This window comes from Syngnathoides biaculeatus, chromosome 6, assembly GCF_019802595.1.
Source record: "Syngnathoides biaculeatus isolate LvHL_M chromosome 6, ASM1980259v1, whole genome shotgun sequence".
NCBI classification, from domain to species: Eukaryota; Metazoa; Chordata; class Actinopteri; order Syngnathiformes; family Syngnathidae; genus Syngnathoides; species Syngnathoides biaculeatus.
In genome coordinates, this window is record NC_084645.1 from 9,497,658 (window position 1) to 9,516,597 (window position 18,940).

General features: G+C 38.6%; 1 protein-coding gene across 9 annotated transcripts; it reads right to left on the reverse strand.

Annotated features, from left to right (window-relative positions):
• Positions 1 to 180: 180 nt before the first annotated feature.
• On the reverse strand, positions 181 to 18,921 carry tcp11l1 (t-complex 11, testis-specific-like 1). Of its 9 annotated transcripts, none has more exons than XM_061822848.1 (13): positions 18,606 to 18,820; positions 18,162 to 18,308; positions 17,839 to 17,971; positions 17,638 to 17,758; positions 16,898 to 17,118; positions 14,919 to 15,055; positions 12,175 to 12,344; positions 11,896 to 12,077; positions 11,053 to 11,225; positions 10,758 to 10,977; positions 9,020 to 9,146; positions 7,066 to 7,170; positions 181 to 2,347 (listed from the first exon to the last, which is right to left on the reverse strand). In XM_061822848.1, exons 2-13 carry the CDS (start codon positions 18,298 to 18,300, stop codon positions 2,231 to 2,233), a joined length of 1,845 nt encoding a protein of 614 aa, XP_061678832.1. In that variant the 5' UTR covers positions 18,301 to 18,308; positions 18,606 to 18,820; the 3' UTR covers positions 181 to 2,230. The 9 variants fall into 9 exon arrangements, 7 of the variants coding, with proteins under 7 accessions (XP_061678832.1, XP_061678833.1, XP_061678835.1 ...); XM_061822847.1 differs by having other exon boundaries at positions 2,206 to 7,170; positions 18,606 to 18,703; positions 18,805 to 18,921; XM_061822850.1 differs by having other exon boundaries at positions 2,206 to 6,114.
• Positions 18,922 to 18,940: the final 19 nt, after the last annotated feature.

An 18,940-nucleotide genomic window follows, 5' to 3' on the forward strand; every position in this document is an offset into this window, starting at 1 on the left:
ACTTCCCATAAACTATTCTAAATCTACTCTCCCCGACTCAGTCAGCTCTCAGTCCCAATCCAACTCACATCCGACTTCATACCGTGACAGTTCTTGTTTTGTGTGATTTGCTATTACAATACAAAGGATTGATAGTTACGGTAGGAAAATGATGACAGTCATCATATTTGAGAGGCATACACAAAGCTTTATTGATATGATTCATGAACATTCACAACGTTAGTGTAAATTGATCACAAAAGGTGTCCATGACAACAGTTTTGTGAATAATTTGAACATATTAAATTAATTTTAAATGACAAAATGAAATTATAAATACAATTACGTTTCAAATTAGTTCACACATTCAGTGCATTTTTCTGATACTTATTGGACATTGAAAATTGGACTGATCAGTTATCAATATGTTAAGGGAAACACACACGTGATGTGATGCAATCGTTTCGCCTTAACTAAGTCTGAGTTTTTCATCAATTGCTGAAAAACACTTTTGAGTCTTGACTTAAAGAGCATGTAAATGTGTCCGAACAGGAGACAAATGTAGGTAAGCCAGAGACATGCAGCATTTGTTTTAAGGACATTGCACATGCAAAGTCATCAGAAATACGAATGAAAAATGGAAAAAGCTGTATTCCCACCAAATCTTAGGTTTCTGTTGCGTATCTACAGTATAATGTACATTTAACCCTAGTGAACCCAAGACATCCAAATCCTCTTTTAACATTTGATGTACTAACTAAATTAATCAATAAGCATCAAAGGAACACAAAAACATCAAATTTGGAAAAATGTACCAAGTTACTTCCGGTTTAGAAAATGGGTCACATATGACCCAGTGGGCCTTAACTACCAAAAAACAATGCATTTAATGCAGATACATGTGAGACGTTGGGCTTTAAGTATAAAGAGTAAATGTGGTGCGTTGTGTTCATACAGTGGGCCCTTCATTATACTTGGTCATGTGAACCCATGGGTTCTCTAGGATTAAATAAAAATAATAAACTGACAGGGGCCGGCTCGGTGGAGTAAGTTATTAGAGCTTTGGCCTCACAGTTCTGAGGACAGGGGTTCAAATCCCCACCACCCACCCCTCTGTGGGGTTTGCATGTTCTCCCCATGCCTGTGCGAGTTTTCTCTGGGCACTCTGGTTTCCTCCCACATCCTAAAAACATGCAACATTAATTGGACTCGAAATTCCCCCTAGGTGTAATTGTGAGGGCGATTATGGTTTGCCTTGATGTGCCCTGTGATTGGCTGGTAACGAGTTCAGGGTGTACCCAGCCTCCTGTTTGAAGCTAGCTGGAGTAAGGCTCTCGACTCCTTGTGAGGATACGCGGCTGAGATAATGGATGGACACTGAGAGGTTGCCCAAAACTGAGAAAGGGGCTTCCAATAAGTATATACTGTAGTAATTAAAATGTTTAAGCTTGCAGCCAATTATTCAACCCTGAATTTTACCTGATAATTTTAGAAAATTGGCATGGTTGTATACAAATCAAGCGCTTACAAAAACATGTCCGCATAGAGTTTGAGCTAAATGCCAATCAAGTGTTCTGACATTGACACGAAAGCTTCGCACAAAGCAACCAGCAGTGCCTCAAGCATTTAGAAGTTTTTTTTTTTTTTGCAAAAAAAAATAAATAAAAAAAAATCGTAAATAGCAGTCACTAGCAACGTATACAAAGTATTCAACTCTATCCTCAAATATAACATAGGATGCTATAGCTGACAAAGACTATAAATCCTCATGTCAGCTGTCAAATAGTGATTTCAACAAATGTACTGTAACATAGATTAGACAAAGAATGTACTGTAGTTGAGAATCTGCTTAGATGAAACAAGGACAAGCAGTGGTCGATAAAATAATGTGAAAATGTTTGCAGTTATTGACATCCAACTAGTGTTTCATTCAATTTACATCCTTCATCCATAAAGACACTGTCTCATTCCTATTCCTCCAAATACATTACTCACATACCAATCCTTAACTTTCTCTCTCTAAATCCCACAAAGAAAGCTTCATGGCCTAACAGACATTTGGAACTTGGAAAATTTGCGAAACCAATCCACTTAACTGCAAGGCCTCTTTTAAATATATTATTGCCGACAATTCCCTCATTATTATTATTGTATTTTGCTATTTTAGTGATGTAAGGAGTAACGACACTGTAGTTGTTACATTAATTGGTGTTAAGAGTTCAGAAGTTCCAAATGTCTGCGAGGAAGTAATTTATTTGAATAGACAGTTGGGGGTTTGGTGAGTGCATCTTGGGACTGTATGGACACAGTTAGCCTGTGTTTCTTTGGCGGCAGAAGGCAAAACGTTCCATGGACAGCAGGTTGAAGACTGAAAAAAAAAAAACCATCACTAGCAAACGATTAGTCAACATCGAGTGGTACGGTGACTGACTGGTTAGCACATCAACCTCACAGTTCTGAGGACCCAGGTTCAATCCCGGCCCACCCTGTGTGGAGTTTGCATGTTCTCCTCGTGCCTGTGTGGCTTTTTCCCGGGTACACTGGTTTCCTCCCACATCCCAAAACATGCATGGTTGGTTATTTGAACACTAAATCGTCCATAGGTGTAAAAGTGAGTGCGAATGTTCATTTGTTTATACGTGCCCAGTGACTGGTTGGCGGCCAGTTAAGGGTGCCTCCCACCTCTGGCCCAGAGTTAGCTGGGATAGGCTCCAGGACGCCCGGCCAGGCATTCCTAGATTTATTTCTGATCTATCATCAAACAGTATTGTTATTCATTCATCAAAATCTGTCAAGTTCATAACATCATCCAGCCACATACCGCATCTCTAATCTAAATATGAATATATGTTGACATCACTGCAGATTTTTTGCATGAATGCAAAGAATATTCCATAAAACGTTCATCGCCAGTGAGAAAATTCAGTTGCAGTTAAAAAAACCTGTTCACTGTAATGCTGTAAGTAAAATTATTTAATGGGATTGCATGTAATTGATACAAAAATAATTGATCATAACTATAGTTTAAGTTTTATTAAATTAGCTCAAGACTGGGGAAAATCTAATTCAGGAGTGGGCAAAATATAGTTCTCTCGCAATTATTTAAAAGGTAGGATCAATAAGATGTTGTGTTAAACAGAATACAATGATCTGCAAATCATGTCCAATCTATATTTAATTGAATACCTTACAAGATATTTAATGTTCAAACTGCTAAACTTTGTTTCTAGCAAATAATCAATGTAGACAAACAGTTTAGGGACAACGTTCCTCAACATACAATTACAAGGAAGTTACGGTTTTCCTCATCTGCAGTACATATCATCAAAAGGTTCAGAGAATCTGGAGAAATCACTCCATATACATGTCAAGGCCGAAAACCAACAGTGAATGCCCATGACCTTCGAGCCCTCAGGCAGCACTGCATGGAAAATCGACAATCTATAAAGGATATCACAACATGGGCTCAAAAACACTTGAGAAAACCAATGTCAGTGCCATATTTTCCGGATGACAAGCTACGACTTTTTTGGGCGCTTTCAATCCTGTGGCATATTTAATGATTTGTCTAAATTTTTTTTTTTTTTGTCGCTAGCTGCTATAAGTTTAAAGGTACAACAAAAACTTGTTCAAACGAAATGGTTAATACAGCTGTTCCCGATAATGCATCCGGGTTTGGGCATGCGCATATGTCTCCAATGTGTAGAAGAATGCTTTCAGCATGGGTGGAAGAAGAAGAAGAAATACCTCAAGTGCACATAGAAGATGGAGCAACCTCAAGTGTGTATAGAAGAAAACATTGCTAATTTTTGGTGCGATCAAAGCAAGACTCAGCACGACATGCACCAACTCAAAATATATCTTTAATTTAATTGATTTAAAATCTTTCACAAAAACTGGCCACATGCAAAGGTAATCTGTAATTGTAATTTACTACAATTTCACAATATTCAATATACATCTGTGGGTAGTCGATGGGGAAAAAAAACACTACACAGAGTGGGCATGGCTTATTAACCGGTGCATTCTGTCGTCTGGAAAATATGATAAATACAGTTTGGTGGTACATCCGCAAGTGCATCTTAAAACTCTACTATGCAAAGCAAACAACACGTATCAACAACACCTAGAAACGCGACTGGCTTTTCTTGGCCCAAGCTCATCTAAGATGGATTGATGCAAAGTGGAAAAGTGTTCTGTAGTCCAATGTGTCCACATTTCAAATTGTTTTGGGAAATTGTGAATGTCATGTCCTCTGCGTCAAAAAGGAAAAGAACCATCTGGACTGTTATGGACACAAAGTTCAAAACCCAGCACGATGTAATGGCAAGTGGCAATGTTAGTGCCAATGGCATGGGTGACTTACACATCTGTGAAGACACCACTAATGCTCAAAGGTACATGTTGTTTTGGAGAAACATTTGCTGCCATCCAAATAACATCTTCTTCATGGACGCCCCTGGTTATTTCACCAAGACAATCCAAACCACATTCTCTATGTGTCACAACAGCATGGCTTTTTAGTAAAAGAGTGCTAGTACAAGACTAGCCTTCCTCCTGTCCAGACCTGTCTACCATTGAAAATGTGTGGCACATCATGAAACTTAAAATACAACAAAGGGGAGACCCTGGACTTTTTAACAGCTGAAGCAAGCAAGAATGGGAAAGAATTCCACCACAATTCCACAAAGCTTCAACAATTAGTGTCCTTAAGATGCTAAATACTTTTTGAATGTTGTTAAAAAGAATGAATTCAAGGAATAAATATTAATAAAATAAAAGGATTAACCCTACACCCTAATAGTGTGGTAAACATGACCCTGTCCTGTTGAACACAATTTCCCAACTTCACTGGAATTGGGTTTGTACATCTACAGCCCCTTCCCCAAAAATAAGTATTATGAAAAAGTTTACTTTCCATAATTCCATTCAAAAAGTTAAACTTTCATAGATTACTGTTTCAGTGCTCACAATTTACACAATTTCAGGTTTATTTTTACATAATTTGGTTTTCCAGCTCATAAAACCCACAAAATCAGGAATTCAAAAATTTTGAATACTGTGAACAAAGAAATTAGGGTCACATTAAAGAAATTAACAAATGTGTTACTTTAAAAATTATACATTTATCTTCTGTACTTGCTTGCGAATCCCTTTGCTTTAATGGCTGGCTTGATGCAAAATGTCATTGAGGCAATCAGCCTATGGCATTGCCTGGGAGTTATTGAAGAGCAGATTTTCCTGATGCTTGCTGTCAGTTCTTTGATTTAGGCTCTGGTGCCCCTCATTTTCCTCTTGATAATAACCCATAGATTCTCTATAGGGTTTAGATCCGGTTAGTTGGCTGGCCAGTCAAGCTCTGTGATGGCACAGGCATCAAACCAGGTTTTGGTGCTTGTGGCTGGGGTCAGGTCCTGATAGGAGATGAAGTCTGCATTTCTAAACAAATCAGCAGCAGAAGGAATTAGGAAGTCATCTAATGCATTTTGGAAGACTTGCGGTGACATTGGATTTAAGAAAGCAGTTTATCAACATCTGCAATGGACATTGGACCCCAAATCATGACTGACTGGATAATTCACATTGGACCTCAAGAAGCTCAGGTTCTGTTCACCAGTCTTCCTCCAAACAGTAGGACTTTGATTCCCAAATGAAAGGAACAATTTAATTTAATTGGAAACTAGGAACCCAGACCACTTGCCAACAGTCCATTCCTTCTTCTCCTGGCCCACTTCAAACGCTTCCTATGATGGCTCAGGCTCAGAAGTCGCTTGACAGTTGTAGTCCATCTCACAGATACGCCTGAAGCTGTGACTCTCATCTTATTCCACTCTTTCTGGATCTCTGCAAGCTTCCTTTAACTTTACTGTTTGATAATCTGCTGAAGTCTGGGGTATTAATTTTGTTGGTGCATCTTCTCCTGCTAGAGTTTTTCCTTCCACTAGACTTTTTAGACGATTTGCTTGGACAAAGCACTCCGTGAACAGCAAGCCTCCTTAGCGATGAACATTTGTGGCTCATCCATCTTATGGAGGGTATCAATGATGGTCTTTTGGACAGCTGTCAAGTCTGCAGTCTTCCATATATTGAAGTCAACTGAGGTAATCAAACCAAACTGAAGCCATTTCATGACACCTGGGGAAACATGTGCAGGTGCTTTGACTTCAGTAGATGATTAGTGTGTGACAGTTTAAAACATTTATGCCCTGAAAACTCTTGGCTAATTTCTTCAGTTTTCAAATTTTAATTTTGTAGATTTTATGAGCTGGGAGCCCAAATTATGTAAAAAAACAAATACTTTAAATTGTTCAAATGGTGGGCCCTGAATCCAAAACGTATTTATCTTTTTATATGGAATTATGGAAATAAGGTTTTCCTTGCTATTTAATTTTTTTGGAAAGGTTCTTTGCACTTGTTTTCTTTAGAATAAATATTTGGTTAGTATTTGGTTTAATAATGTTAAGTTTAAATCAAAATCAAATTCTAAAATCAGTTATTTTGTTAAAAACAACAACGAACCATTTTATTCATTATTAATTATTATACATTTATCTAATTCAATTTCTGGTTAATTGATTAGTAAATAAAATAATATAATTATGTAATGTAGTTATGTAAAATTAAATCAGTGCTCCATTAATTCTAATTAAAACGTCTACAAATAGTATATTTTAAAATTGCATTGACTTATTATTATACTTACGTATTAATGTTTGTTCATGTCTTCATTTTGAATTTACTATTTACATCTTTGTGTATTCATTTTTATTTTTTGTTCATTTATCTAGTTATACATTTAGAATTTGTTTTCAAAATCAAACATGAACAAACTTTCTTTTTACCTCATCTACAAGACCCGGCCCACTCTTCAGTACGTAACATTTCTTCATCCTTGGTCTAGTTTGGATTTGGATTGCTAAAGCCTATCCCAGCTATCTTCAAGCAGGGGGCGGGGTAAATCCTGAACTGAATGCCAGCCAATCGCAGGGATACATAACCATTCCCATTCACATTCACACCTATGAGCAATTTAGGATCCTCAATTGTCCCACCATGCATGTTTTTGGGATGTGTGAGAAAACTCACACAAGCACAGGGAGAACATGCACACTTCACACAGGCAGGGCCGGGATTTGAACCCTTGTCCTCAGAACTCTGAGGCAGACTCCAATCCGTCTTCCGCCGTGACGCCTGTGCAGAAATATTAATAAATTTAGAAATATATATCTATAAAGACTGTTACATTTGGGTTGAGAACTCAACAAGAACACAAATATGTAAATGATAGTTTCTTTCGGTTTGTCCCTTTCGGGGTCGCCACAGCGTGTCATCTCAGATGAACACACGTATTTCTTTGGCACAATTTTTACGCCGGATGCCCTTCCTGACGCAACCCTTCTCAGGGAGTGGAGGCCCCAGTGGGATATGAACCCACAACCCCTGGTTTACCAAACCAATGCTCTCACCACTGAGCTACAGGGCCTGCTAACACAAATACGTAAATAAAATTGTTTTCACGATGTATTGAATATTGAATTAATATTTTTTATGAATAAAGGTCAAGTTAAATAGATAAAATCATGAGGCCTCATGGCTGAGCAAAATACACCTTGACTTCCTTAATCACATTCTGGATTTTGTTAAATTGCTTTGAAATATGCATTCAGACAGATTACAAATAAATGAAAATCAGATGTTACTAAAAATATTTCCCCATCTGATGGAATTTAAAGTGCATTTAAATGTTAAATCAGTGCATCAAATTGTAATGTCTTAAATTCTACATTCACTTGTGCATCAATATCTTCACTTTCCATTGCTGCCACAGCAATGGTATTTTTATTTATTTTTAGAAGAAATATATCTCCAGATTAAGGGGAAGTCAATTCAGAACTCATGTTTGGATTAAGAGCGTGTTGAACATGCTTGTTGGAATAGCGCCAGGTATCTGACCTGACTAGCTGGACAATCTTATCCAACCATCACTACAAGACAATATACAGATTACGAAGAGTTACCATCCATCCATCTTCTTCTACGTATAGCAGGTCATTTTGCAGGGGCAGCATCTTAAGCAGGGAAGCCCAGACTTCCCAGTTCTGCCTAGAAATTCTGTCCTTAAACGTAACAAATACAATTGGTGACAAAGGGCAGCCTTGGCAGATTCCAACTACCAATGGTAAAGAATCTGATTTACTGCCGGTAATTTGGTACAAACTCATACAGAGACCTATCAGGGGGTTTAGTACCCCATACTCCCAGAACACTCCTCACAGGACTCCCCAAGAGACATGATCGAACACCTTCTCCAAGTCCACAAAACAATAGATTGCTTGGGCAAACTCCCATGGAACCGCGAGGACCCTGCTGAGGGTGTAGAACCGTTCCACTGTTCCATGGCCAGGACGGAAAACACACTGCTTGTTTTGACTCGAGATTCAACTTCCTGACAGACTTTCCTTTCCAGAACCCCTGAATAAACCTTACGAGGGAGGCTGGAGCGTGCAATTCCCCTATAGTTGGAATGAACCCTTTCTTTCCTCTTCTTAAAAAGGGGGACCAACACCTTGGTCTGCCAATCCAGATACACTGCCCCCAAAGTCCATGCAATGTGGCAAATGTGTGTCAACTCGGACAGCTCCACAACATCCAGAGTCTTTAGGGACTAAGGGCCAATCTTATCCACCCCTAGTGGCCTGCCACCGACAAGCTTTTTAACCACCTCGGTGACCTCAACCCCATAGATGAAACCACCTCAGATCCCTCAGACTCTGCTTCCTCATGGAAAGGCATGTCAGTGAAATTGAGGTCTTCCAGGTATTTAGCCCGACTCATAACATCCTGTGTTAAATTCAGCAGCGCACTATCCCCACTATTCACACACAGTTGACTGTTGATGCGCTGCATCCCCATCCTGAGACACTGGATGGTGCACCAGAGGTACTTCAAAGCAGTCTGGAAGTCGTTCTCCATGGCTTCACCAAAGGCCACAGACAAAACAAGCCTGATAGGACTCCTTTCGCTTGACGGCATCCCTTACCTCCTTACCGCTGCTGTTGGGTTCAGGGAATGCTGACATGACAAGCACCAACAACCTTACAGCAACTTCTGGTCGCCTCCCGAACAATGGAGAAATGGCACATGGTCCACTCAGTCTCCCACCTACCCTGGGACATGGGGACAGTTCAGTCAGTGGGAGTTGAAGTTCCTTCTGACAGGGGACTCTGGCAGATGTTTCAAACAGACCCTCACAAGATGTTTCACTCTCCCAGGTCGGACCGGAATCTTCCCATTGGAGCCAAAACACCACCAAGGTTGTAATCAGTTGACAGTGCCACCCCTCTTCACCCAAGTGTAAGAGATATCCAGTCAAAAGTTCGATGACACCAACACAAAGTCAAACAAATTATGGTGTCCTGATGGGAAGTCCACGTGGACACCCCTAGGTCTGAACATGGTGTTCGTTATGGACACTCCATGAATTGAAAGCATTTCAACCTAAATTATTCTAAACCTTTGTTTTTGTGAAGGACAGTACACATGAGGATGCTGTACCTTTTTTATGAATATGTGGCACTGAAAACGGTATTTTGTTACGCATCAGAATGGTGGAAAAAAAGATTTGCTTTTGAAATGTTTAAGTCATCAATAATTGATAGAAAAGATGCATGTCTCTGGCTACCCGATAAGTAAATCCCACACAGAATCTGTAAGATATTTCTGAGACTTGAACATATCTTTGTTTCTAAACTGCAATTAGCAAAACCATTGATACTTTTTAAAATTATTATAGGACCTTATTACTGTCTAACTTAAACTCTCAGGGGATAGCCAACCTAATATTGATCAGTAGGGCCAGTTTATCATGGTCAGAAAGAAAACATTCTCCATTCAGTAAAGTAACTGTAACCAACCATACTTGTATGAAAACAAACCGAAAAATATGTAAAGTGATTAAATTCACGTGAATGTCTGAAGAAAAATGTATTCCAGGTTGGTTTGTTTGGGTTCACTGTTGTTTTAGTTACTGGAAAAATGATGACCGTAAATGGATTTTATCAGACTGTATTATGTTTGCCCTCGGTTGAAACATTCCTCTTTTATCAGCACTAACCTGCGTTTTTGTATTGCAAAAGCAAAATTTTCTGGACTAACGCTCTTTCAAGTCTTTTTTCCCCCCAATCAACTGTACTGTGGTAAGAGGACCGATTGTCACTGTTGACTAGTCATTTTCTTTTAACTTACAACCAGACGGAAAGCACCTGAGCTATTTCTTAGTTCCCATCTTTTGGAGTGAACTTATAGAACAAAACATGAGAGCTATTGGAAAACTCATGGTGTGGAACTTTTCATTTGAAATTAATGTAGTGTTTATTTTGTGATATCACTGGTTCGCTAAATTTGAGTTCCTTTTTACATTTTAATATAACTCTGTAAAACCACATCGTAAATTAATAAATAAATTCACGAAAAACATTTGCTCCTTAAACCATCCCATGAATTTAGAACTTGTCCAATGCATTCCCCACCTCGTCAGCCTCAGGTTAGAGAAGATAAAAACTCACTGAACTTGTAGATTTGATTGAAAAGCGGGGCAGCTGATGAAGATTTTTTCCCTCCAATTAGTGCTATTAGTGTTTGAAATGGGCTATTTTCTTTTAAGCAATGAGGTGAATGTTTACCAATCAACATAATTGATCATTATCCTCAGCTCTTTTTGCAGAACTTAAGTGTTAGCTTGAAAATCCACTTAACACCAATGTCCTCAGAGTGCTCACGTCTCTGCGCTGGTACAACCTTCTGATGAGTAGCACTTGTGGAGAATCTTTTGGTAGAATGGGGAAAAGACCAACTTATTGAAGTTGACAAGGCAACTGAAGCGAACAGCAAGTTCTTTTAGCTCTTTGGAGACAGGTGCAAGACCTCCTGGCAGAGGAGGAGGAGTTTTGTGTTGACTGGACTCCAGAGTGGCTAGCAGGTAGCTCTGAACCCGAGAGTCTGAGAGTTGGCAAGAGGAGAAGATCATAGTCAATCCAAGCTTCCCTCACGGACACTATAACATGTATCCCTTACCTATCAGTTGACGGACTGTGTTGTCTGGGTCTGTGGTGGCTGAGATTTGCCCCATCAAAGTGGTTTTTTGGTCCGTAGATAATATAGCATACCCATGCTGGCTTAAACATTGATTTAGCTCCACGCACAGTTTCTCTCCAGTAGTGACTAAGGTCTCTTGCAAATTGAAGGCCCTTGGAAAAGGCAATAAAATGTTTGCATAAAACAACAACAGAGATAGTACTAGAACTACCGGAACAAAAAAAACAATATATAATCATATTAAAGCAAATGTAATTGCTATAAATCCTGAAACTATAGAACTGTACGTTCCATGTCAAGTGGAAAACACAAAACTTAACCTGATCAAATTGCTCCCACTTTCCCACTTCCAAGTGAAATGATGATCATAACATTGGCCTAAAATAAAGATACACTCACACATCTAAAGTATCAAATATTGTCACATCATAATTCTCAGTTTTGATTTTATAGGCAGAAAATTATTTTTAACAGTTTGTTTGCCGTCGTATAGTTTGCTCGGCATAGCACCACAACAAATTACACCCACAATAACAAATGTTAAATTAATGCATCTCTAAATTCCCAATATAAACTTGTGAGCAAAATACCAATAATGGTTTATCAGACATGTTGCACAATGATTTGTTTATAAATAATTAACTTATGTAGATTGAACATACAACTGAACAAAATATGAGACATAACATATAATGCACAACAACTGTGGTGAGTCGGTGTAAATAAGGTACCCAGTTTGATCAATTTTGCTTCAGCTAACACACTACATGCCTACGTACTAATCTGCAAGTTTAAACAACTGTGAGAAGTGTTTGTACTCACGGTGTGTACATGTCTGCAAGCATGGCGTGGACAGTGTTTTTAAGTTTCTCCATGAGTCCTGGAAGACCAGATATAGCTTCCCCCGTGGTAGTGTAAACAATGAGTAATATGGATGAAAGCAAAACTAATTGTTCAGTCTTCTGCTGCATTTCCTGGAACCGAGCCTGATCCATCAACACTGTCTAGAGATAAAATGAAACAAGATCACATATTTTAAGAGAGCGATAGTTTTTTTTTCCCCCCAAAAGAATCCAAGCCTAAATAATGATAAAGGTTTACCTCAGGGAAGGGTTCTGAGAGGTGTTCCCACTTAAGTAGTCGCAAATATGCTTGATTATGGACGTAAGCAGGAAGGTGAGCAGACTGATCAGATGATGCAGTGACTAGAGAAGCCTTTCTCAAGTCCTTAAGTGTGTCCTTGAGCCACTTCTCAGTAAAGTCTAAAGCATCTGAAAAAGAGGAATACATTTTTCCAACATAATTGGACTGAACAACAGAGAAAAAGGTTGTTTGTTGAATATTGTGATTAAATACAGACACATATAAGTGTTGGTACGCTTCTGTTCACTAAAAAAAACCCATGGTGGTCACAGAAATAACTTGAATCTGAAAAAAGTACTAACATAAAAAAATAATGAAAATCAAACCATTATTAGATATTGCTTTTTAATTGTGGTTCAGAATAATTCTTTTAATAAAAAAAAACTTGAACAGGCTTCGAGAAAAATGTTGGTACAACTAGAAAAGAAAAAAATAAATTGACCAATGGGGCATGTTCAAACCAGGTGTTTTATCTAATCTAGCGTCACAGGTTGTTGATTACACAAGTGAAAAGCAATCACTGTGCTGTTTGGTGAGATGGTGTCTACTACACTTGAGTTGGACCACAGGAAGGAAAGGAGAAAATTGTCTCAGGGGATTCAAAACATAATTATGGACAAGCCCGTTAAGGTAAAGGCCAAAGAATCATCTCCAAGCATCTTAATGTTCCTGTAACTACAGTTGCAAAGATTCAGAAATTTAAGATCCAGGGAACTGTCACCAACCTCCTTGGATGTGACCGTGGGAGGAAAACTGATTACAAATTGAAGAGGGATAACATCAATGCTAACAAAATAGCCCAAAACAAACTCCAAATGAATTTAAAGGTCTATTGGGATCAGATCGCATCCATTGTTGTTTGAGCCAAAGTAGACTCCATGAGAGACGACCAAGGAGGACGCCAGTGTTGAAAATAATCAAAAATGGAGACTGGAATTTGCCAAACTGCACGTTGACAAGAGACAAACAGCTACGGGAGAATCTCCGATGAACAGATGAGATAAAATGTTCCCAGACAAAAAAAAAAAAAAAAAAAAAAATGAAGCATACCATGAAAAGAACACTGTCCCTACTTTGAGAGAGGAAAGTTTGTTACGCTCTGGGGCTTTTTTGCTGCATCTGGCAGGGTATCTTGAATAGGTGCAGAATACAACAAAATCTGAACACTATCAAGGTATTCTAGAGACAAATGTGTTCCCCAGAGCCAGAAAGCTTGGTCTCAGCTGCAGGTCATGGGTCTTGCAATAGGATAGTGACCCAAAACAGCTAAAACCACTCAAGAATGGCTTAGAGCAAAACACTGGACTATTCTGATATGGCCTTAGATGAGCCCTGATCTAATTCCTATTGATCTGTATGGAAGCAACAGAAACATATTGTGTGGCTAAAGAACCCTTCAAACTTGAAACAACTGAAACAGTTTGCTCATGAAATTTGATATACTGTATATCAAAATATCTGATGAGATGGTGCAGAAGTATCATTGAAATTTACAAAAATCATTTGATTGTAGCTCCAAACGTTTACGCAACAAAATATTTGAAGAATACTATAATTTTTGTTTTTGTTTTTCTGTCATGACTTTGTTTTTTTATTAATAACTGTTCAACCAAATTTTCAAAGCAATGTCTGATTTTGTTTGTTTGATTTTCATGACATTTTTCATTTACACTTACTAAACTTCCTGCACTTCTTAGTATTATGATACTATTACAAGTTATTTCTGTGACCAGGATGGGTTTTTCGCAACCGGTTACAAATAACCGGTTATAACCGGTTTTCTAAAACCGAAACCTTAATCGGAGTTTCGAAATCGATTAAAATTTCCAATCATTTCTTCCGGTTCCGGTACTCCACATTGCGCTATTTTTTCAACATTTCCACTTTTTTCAAGTTTCGCTGTTAGAGTAAAGTTGGACTCAAAAGAACATTCAGTTAAATCAAAGAAACATCAAACATGGCATCGAGGAAACGGTCGGTATACTTTCATGCCCTTTCTGAAAGTCTGAAAGAAGAATGTTAACATTAAAACATTTTTACAAAAAAAAAAAAAACCCCAACAAAAATTTAACTTATACGAGTGCGTTGTTGAAAGCCACATTCAACAAGCCTGTTTGTCAATATTGTATACAAATTACCCCATTACCGCGGAGTAAATTAACGATCGATGGTGTAGTGCCAGAGAAAAGGAGTCGGAGGCGGAGTGTCGGACACAGGAACAAAACTTGTTTTATTGCCAGATATCAAAACACTACTCGCATCACGGGGGGAACTCTGTGAACTTGTCACTCCGGAAGAGCAACAACAAACACAGTCCATGCGGAACCCCGCACCCCAACTCAAGGTCCCGCGGGTAAATTATGTAAACACCACAATGGTACCGGTTTTAAAACCGGTTAATCGTTTTTTTTTGCTACACCTGTTCGGATAAAACCCGTTATGAAAGTAAGCGTTTTTTTGCGATCCCTACCAGGTACCAACAATATTATCCACATCTGTATACGACAGAAACTACAAATACCCTAATCTTTCTTTGAAAAAAGATTAATTCAGCACCATTTTCAATTACCATTACTTAGATTATATGAAACGCTCTCAGTCAACTGTATTGCCACCGTTTGGTTCAATGTAGGTCACACTTGGGCATTGAAATTATTTATTAGATTTGAGTGGATGACTATAAACTCGAGTAATTCTCTTACTGGGCTGTCTGTCCAGAAACTCCTGGAACTTGTTCCTCTCATACTCAATTGACTGCTGCATCAGATGAGGCCTAATGCTGTTAACAGCAAAGTTAGCCATGTCCAACTTCATCAGGTCTAAGAGAGAGAATATGGCCCTAAGAGAAGGATGACAAAAAAGGTTAATATATTGTAAATCTTTCCGATCTAATAGTGTTGGCTGAAAGTATTTAGTACACTACTACAATAAACGGCAATTCTTCCCTAAAAGCATTGTTGGACAATTTATCCATATTAAGGTCAATGTTGGGATGTAGCTGAAAACAGCTGCCTTTTGGGTGGGGCTGTAGTACGTGGTACAATCCATCAATTGATTGGATACAAATCTACTTTGCATTAAAGTTTATGAACTGACTATTTGGTACTGTTTAAGGATTAAACCAAACCAAATATGTCATCAACAATGAAATAATAGCACACTAGAGGGAGTGATGTAGTCACCAACATTTTTGAAACAGAGCTAATTTTTAGGTTGGTCTAATAATTACTGTCAATGGCAAAGGGTATTTTAATATACAATTATCAGGCTACTTCAGGTTCAACTACAATTCAATTATGGATGTTCATACTACTGCTGCAAATGCCCATTATTTTTGCAATACATTTAAAAAAAAAAAACCCAAAAAACTTATTTTTTTTACACACAATAGGATTCAGTTCATGGATTTCAACATCAAAAAAGGCACAAATGTTGATCATTGTTTTCCAAAGTAAAAACAGATTTTTGCAAATGTCTTAATTTGACTGAATACACAACGCCAAACATATATATGCGTTCATCTGAGATGATACTTTGTGGCGACCCCGAAAGGGACAAGCCGAAAGGAAAACAACAACAACAACACAAATCTTTTATCTGTCACAGAGAACTACATAAATCTAAGAATATTTACCGTTGATAGGTTGGAATCAGGGTATTTGGACAATTTTAAGATCAACATTGAATGCTTAATTTAATTCCAATCAACAATTTTCTACACCGCCTATCCTCACTCGGGTCACAGGTATGCTAGAGCGTTTCCCAGCTAATTGCAGATAAGAGGTGGGGTACACCCTGAACTCATCTCCATCCAATCGCACGGCACATACAATATACACGAAAAAACAGTCCCACTGACATTACCACCTACAGGCAATTTAGAGTCTTCATTTAGCCAAGGAAACATGTTTTTTAGGATCCGGGAGGAAACCGGAGTACTCAATACAAAACCCACCCACGGATGGGGAGAACATGTAAACTCCACAGGGATGAGACAGGATTTGAACGTGGGTCTTCAGAACTACGAGGCGCATATGCTAACCAGTCGCTGTTCCATTTAAACAATTGATTGATTCTTTAAATAGTTGTGGATTAATCTGATAACCAATTAGTTCTCAATAATTTGATTAATTGTTGTACATCTCCAGAAATATAAACAACCTATTTACATCCATCCACGAATTAGTTAACTGTGCTTGTTCTTGGAATGGGGGTGGAAGCTTGAGAATCCAGAGTCAACCCACAACAGCATGAGAACATCCAAACTCCACACAGAAAACCCAGGAACCTCTCCAGTGCATGGCAGATGAGCTAAACTCCCTAATCAGTAAGACTAGTCCATGGTGCTGTCCCCAACAGGATCATAAAAAGCAATCTTTATCTACACCAAAAGCATTCTCACCCTCTCAAAAGCAATATGAACACAATGACAAATCATGGCAAAGGGAAAAATATGATGGTGGTAGCCATTTCACCTTGGCTTCAACTTGAATAGTAATGTCTTTTTTAGTGACCCTAAATCCCTTTATTGTCATATGTAAAAGATATAATCGATGATAGTTGCTTGCTTGCTATAGTCTCGTTTAAATAATGAATAAGTTGATTAGAACTTAAACAAGGACTGAAGTTAGTCAACAACACAGTGAATACCTAACGAATGATGATTATTTTTGTCGCTTACTTGAGCAGAGGGACAAATTCGGTGATCTCCTTTAGTTTATAGACAGCCTCATCCCTGCAGGGGGCACAGAGTGAACCCATCATCTCGATAATGAAATGGGATAATGAACCAACGTCAAGTGCTCCTTTCTCTGCCTGCTGCTGGATTAGAGTCAGGTCCAGAACCTCTTCAATTCGGGACCGTAAGTGACCATGGCCCGGCAGCAAGAAAGATAGCAACGTCTGTAGATGAATGATGATTGAATAACTGTGGTTGATAAAATTAAAAAAAAATAATAATAATAAATAAAAAAAAAAAAAAAAAATCAACTTTTACAACATCACCTCCAAAGATATTAACTGAAATGATAATTGGGAAGTGCAACACTTTTCATTAGCATTGGTTTGTGTGCAACTTCAAAGTTCTTGGTATACTGCATACAGTAAATGTTGGTCACAAGCTCCAGATTGATGACATAAAACACATTCTCTACATTCCCTACGATTGCTATCTGGTGGGATCCAAAGTTACCCATCATATTCAGAAATTTCCATCTCTTAAAATCTCCTCAAATTGTACTTTATTTGTAATCTAACCATATTACTTTATTGGATTCTTTCCTTAAAATCAATCAAGAATAAATAATGTAACTGGATAAAACCCAACATCCCTTTAGCGATTAAGATCCTTGATTGCAGGTGTTCACACATTGATTTGCCATCTGATAACTGGGTCAGTGTTTCTATTTTCCTGGACTTTACCTCTTTAATTTCAGCCAGCTGTTGGATCACATGGCTGTATTGTGGTGGATCCTCCTTTAACTGAGCTTCCAGAAAATCCCAGAATGCTTGGTGCACAATCTCCTTCACTCTGCGCTCCAAACTGTACAAGGCCAGTGAGTGGAGGAGTAAATTAAAGAAATTAATGCAAACCCTAATTGCAGCATACGAAAACAACCTCACCTTCCTTCGGGAAGCTCAGACTGTTGCACTTGAAAAGATTCGTTGACCAGTATTTCGTGAGCCAAAGCCATATTGGTGACTCCTTTTGCCGTCTCCAATAACTCGTTTACCGACACAAATCTGGGTGGGCTGGCTGTAACGCAAGAATACAAACAAAATGGTTATTTTTTTTCCAAATGTGCTGTTCTCCTAAAATGAGCCATTGTAACCGTTATAACAACATATGGACTCAAATAAATAATGGAGCAGTCCCCTTTTTTACAGGGTAGAGATTTGATGAGGGCGATTGAAGTTGGGTTCCCGTAAACTTGAGTGTTCCTCACCTTGTGGAGCACTTGTTTCTCTGTGTGGACTTGCATTTGCTCGGACTCGCTTCCTCACAGTCTGCTCGGAAGTATCGTGCGCACCCTCCTCAGACTCCTTGTCTCCTCCACCCTCGATGTGGTCAGCCTCATTGGACATGCTAAGGTCTGCAGAATATCAAATGACAAATGCAGTGACTACTTGAAATGTCTTCTAATACTAACGACTACGCGTTCGCCAGGAGCATATTACTTCGATTTCTGGATCAATTGTATTTTACTATACGTATTGGGTTATTTAGGTTATAAAATGGTGTTCCAATACAGACGAGGGGGAAATGTCGGGTGGATTTGTTGTCATCTTAAAGATTAGTGATGGTGTGAAAGTGCATGACGCTCAGACTAAGGTGGGAGACACAGACGATAAAACCTTTTTACATTCGTAACGACGGCAACGTCACTAACCTTATGGTCAGTTGTCTCTTGCAATACAACGAGCTGCTTCAATTTATCGGTTAGCTCAAGCCCAAATTTCGTATCAACAGTACGCTGTTCCCTCCAGTCTGATGCCGTGAAAGAAAAATAGACACTCAACGTTTTAAAATGAAGCTTACTGGTTTCATCAAGAAAAACAAAACAGATTTATATGAGTGATGAGACGTACTGCGCCGAAGATTCTGGGCGTGTTGAGACTCCCGGAAGTGAGGCCCGTACCACGGCGTGATTCGTTGTGAAATTGTGACATCAGTGGGGACGTGTGATGGTCAATGTTCAGGAAGTCACAAAAAAAAAAAAAAAAA

What these genes read in the sequence shown, in the direction of transcription:
- tcp11l1 (XM_061822847.1), bottom strand. Translation starts at nt 18,300, where the DNA reads ATGTCCAATGAGGCTGACCACATCGAGGGTGGAGGAGACAAGGAGTCT. An exon ending in AGCTGGCTGAAATTAAAGAG is followed by an intron (nt 17,119 to 17,637) that starts GTAAAGTCCAGG and finishes ATTCATCTACAG; the next exon opens with ACGTTGCTATCTTTCTTGCT. An exon ending in TCTCAGAACCCTTCCCTGAG is followed by an intron (nt 12,078 to 12,174) that starts GTAAACCTTTAT and finishes TTTTATCTCTAG; the next exon opens with ACAGTGTTGATGGATCAGGC.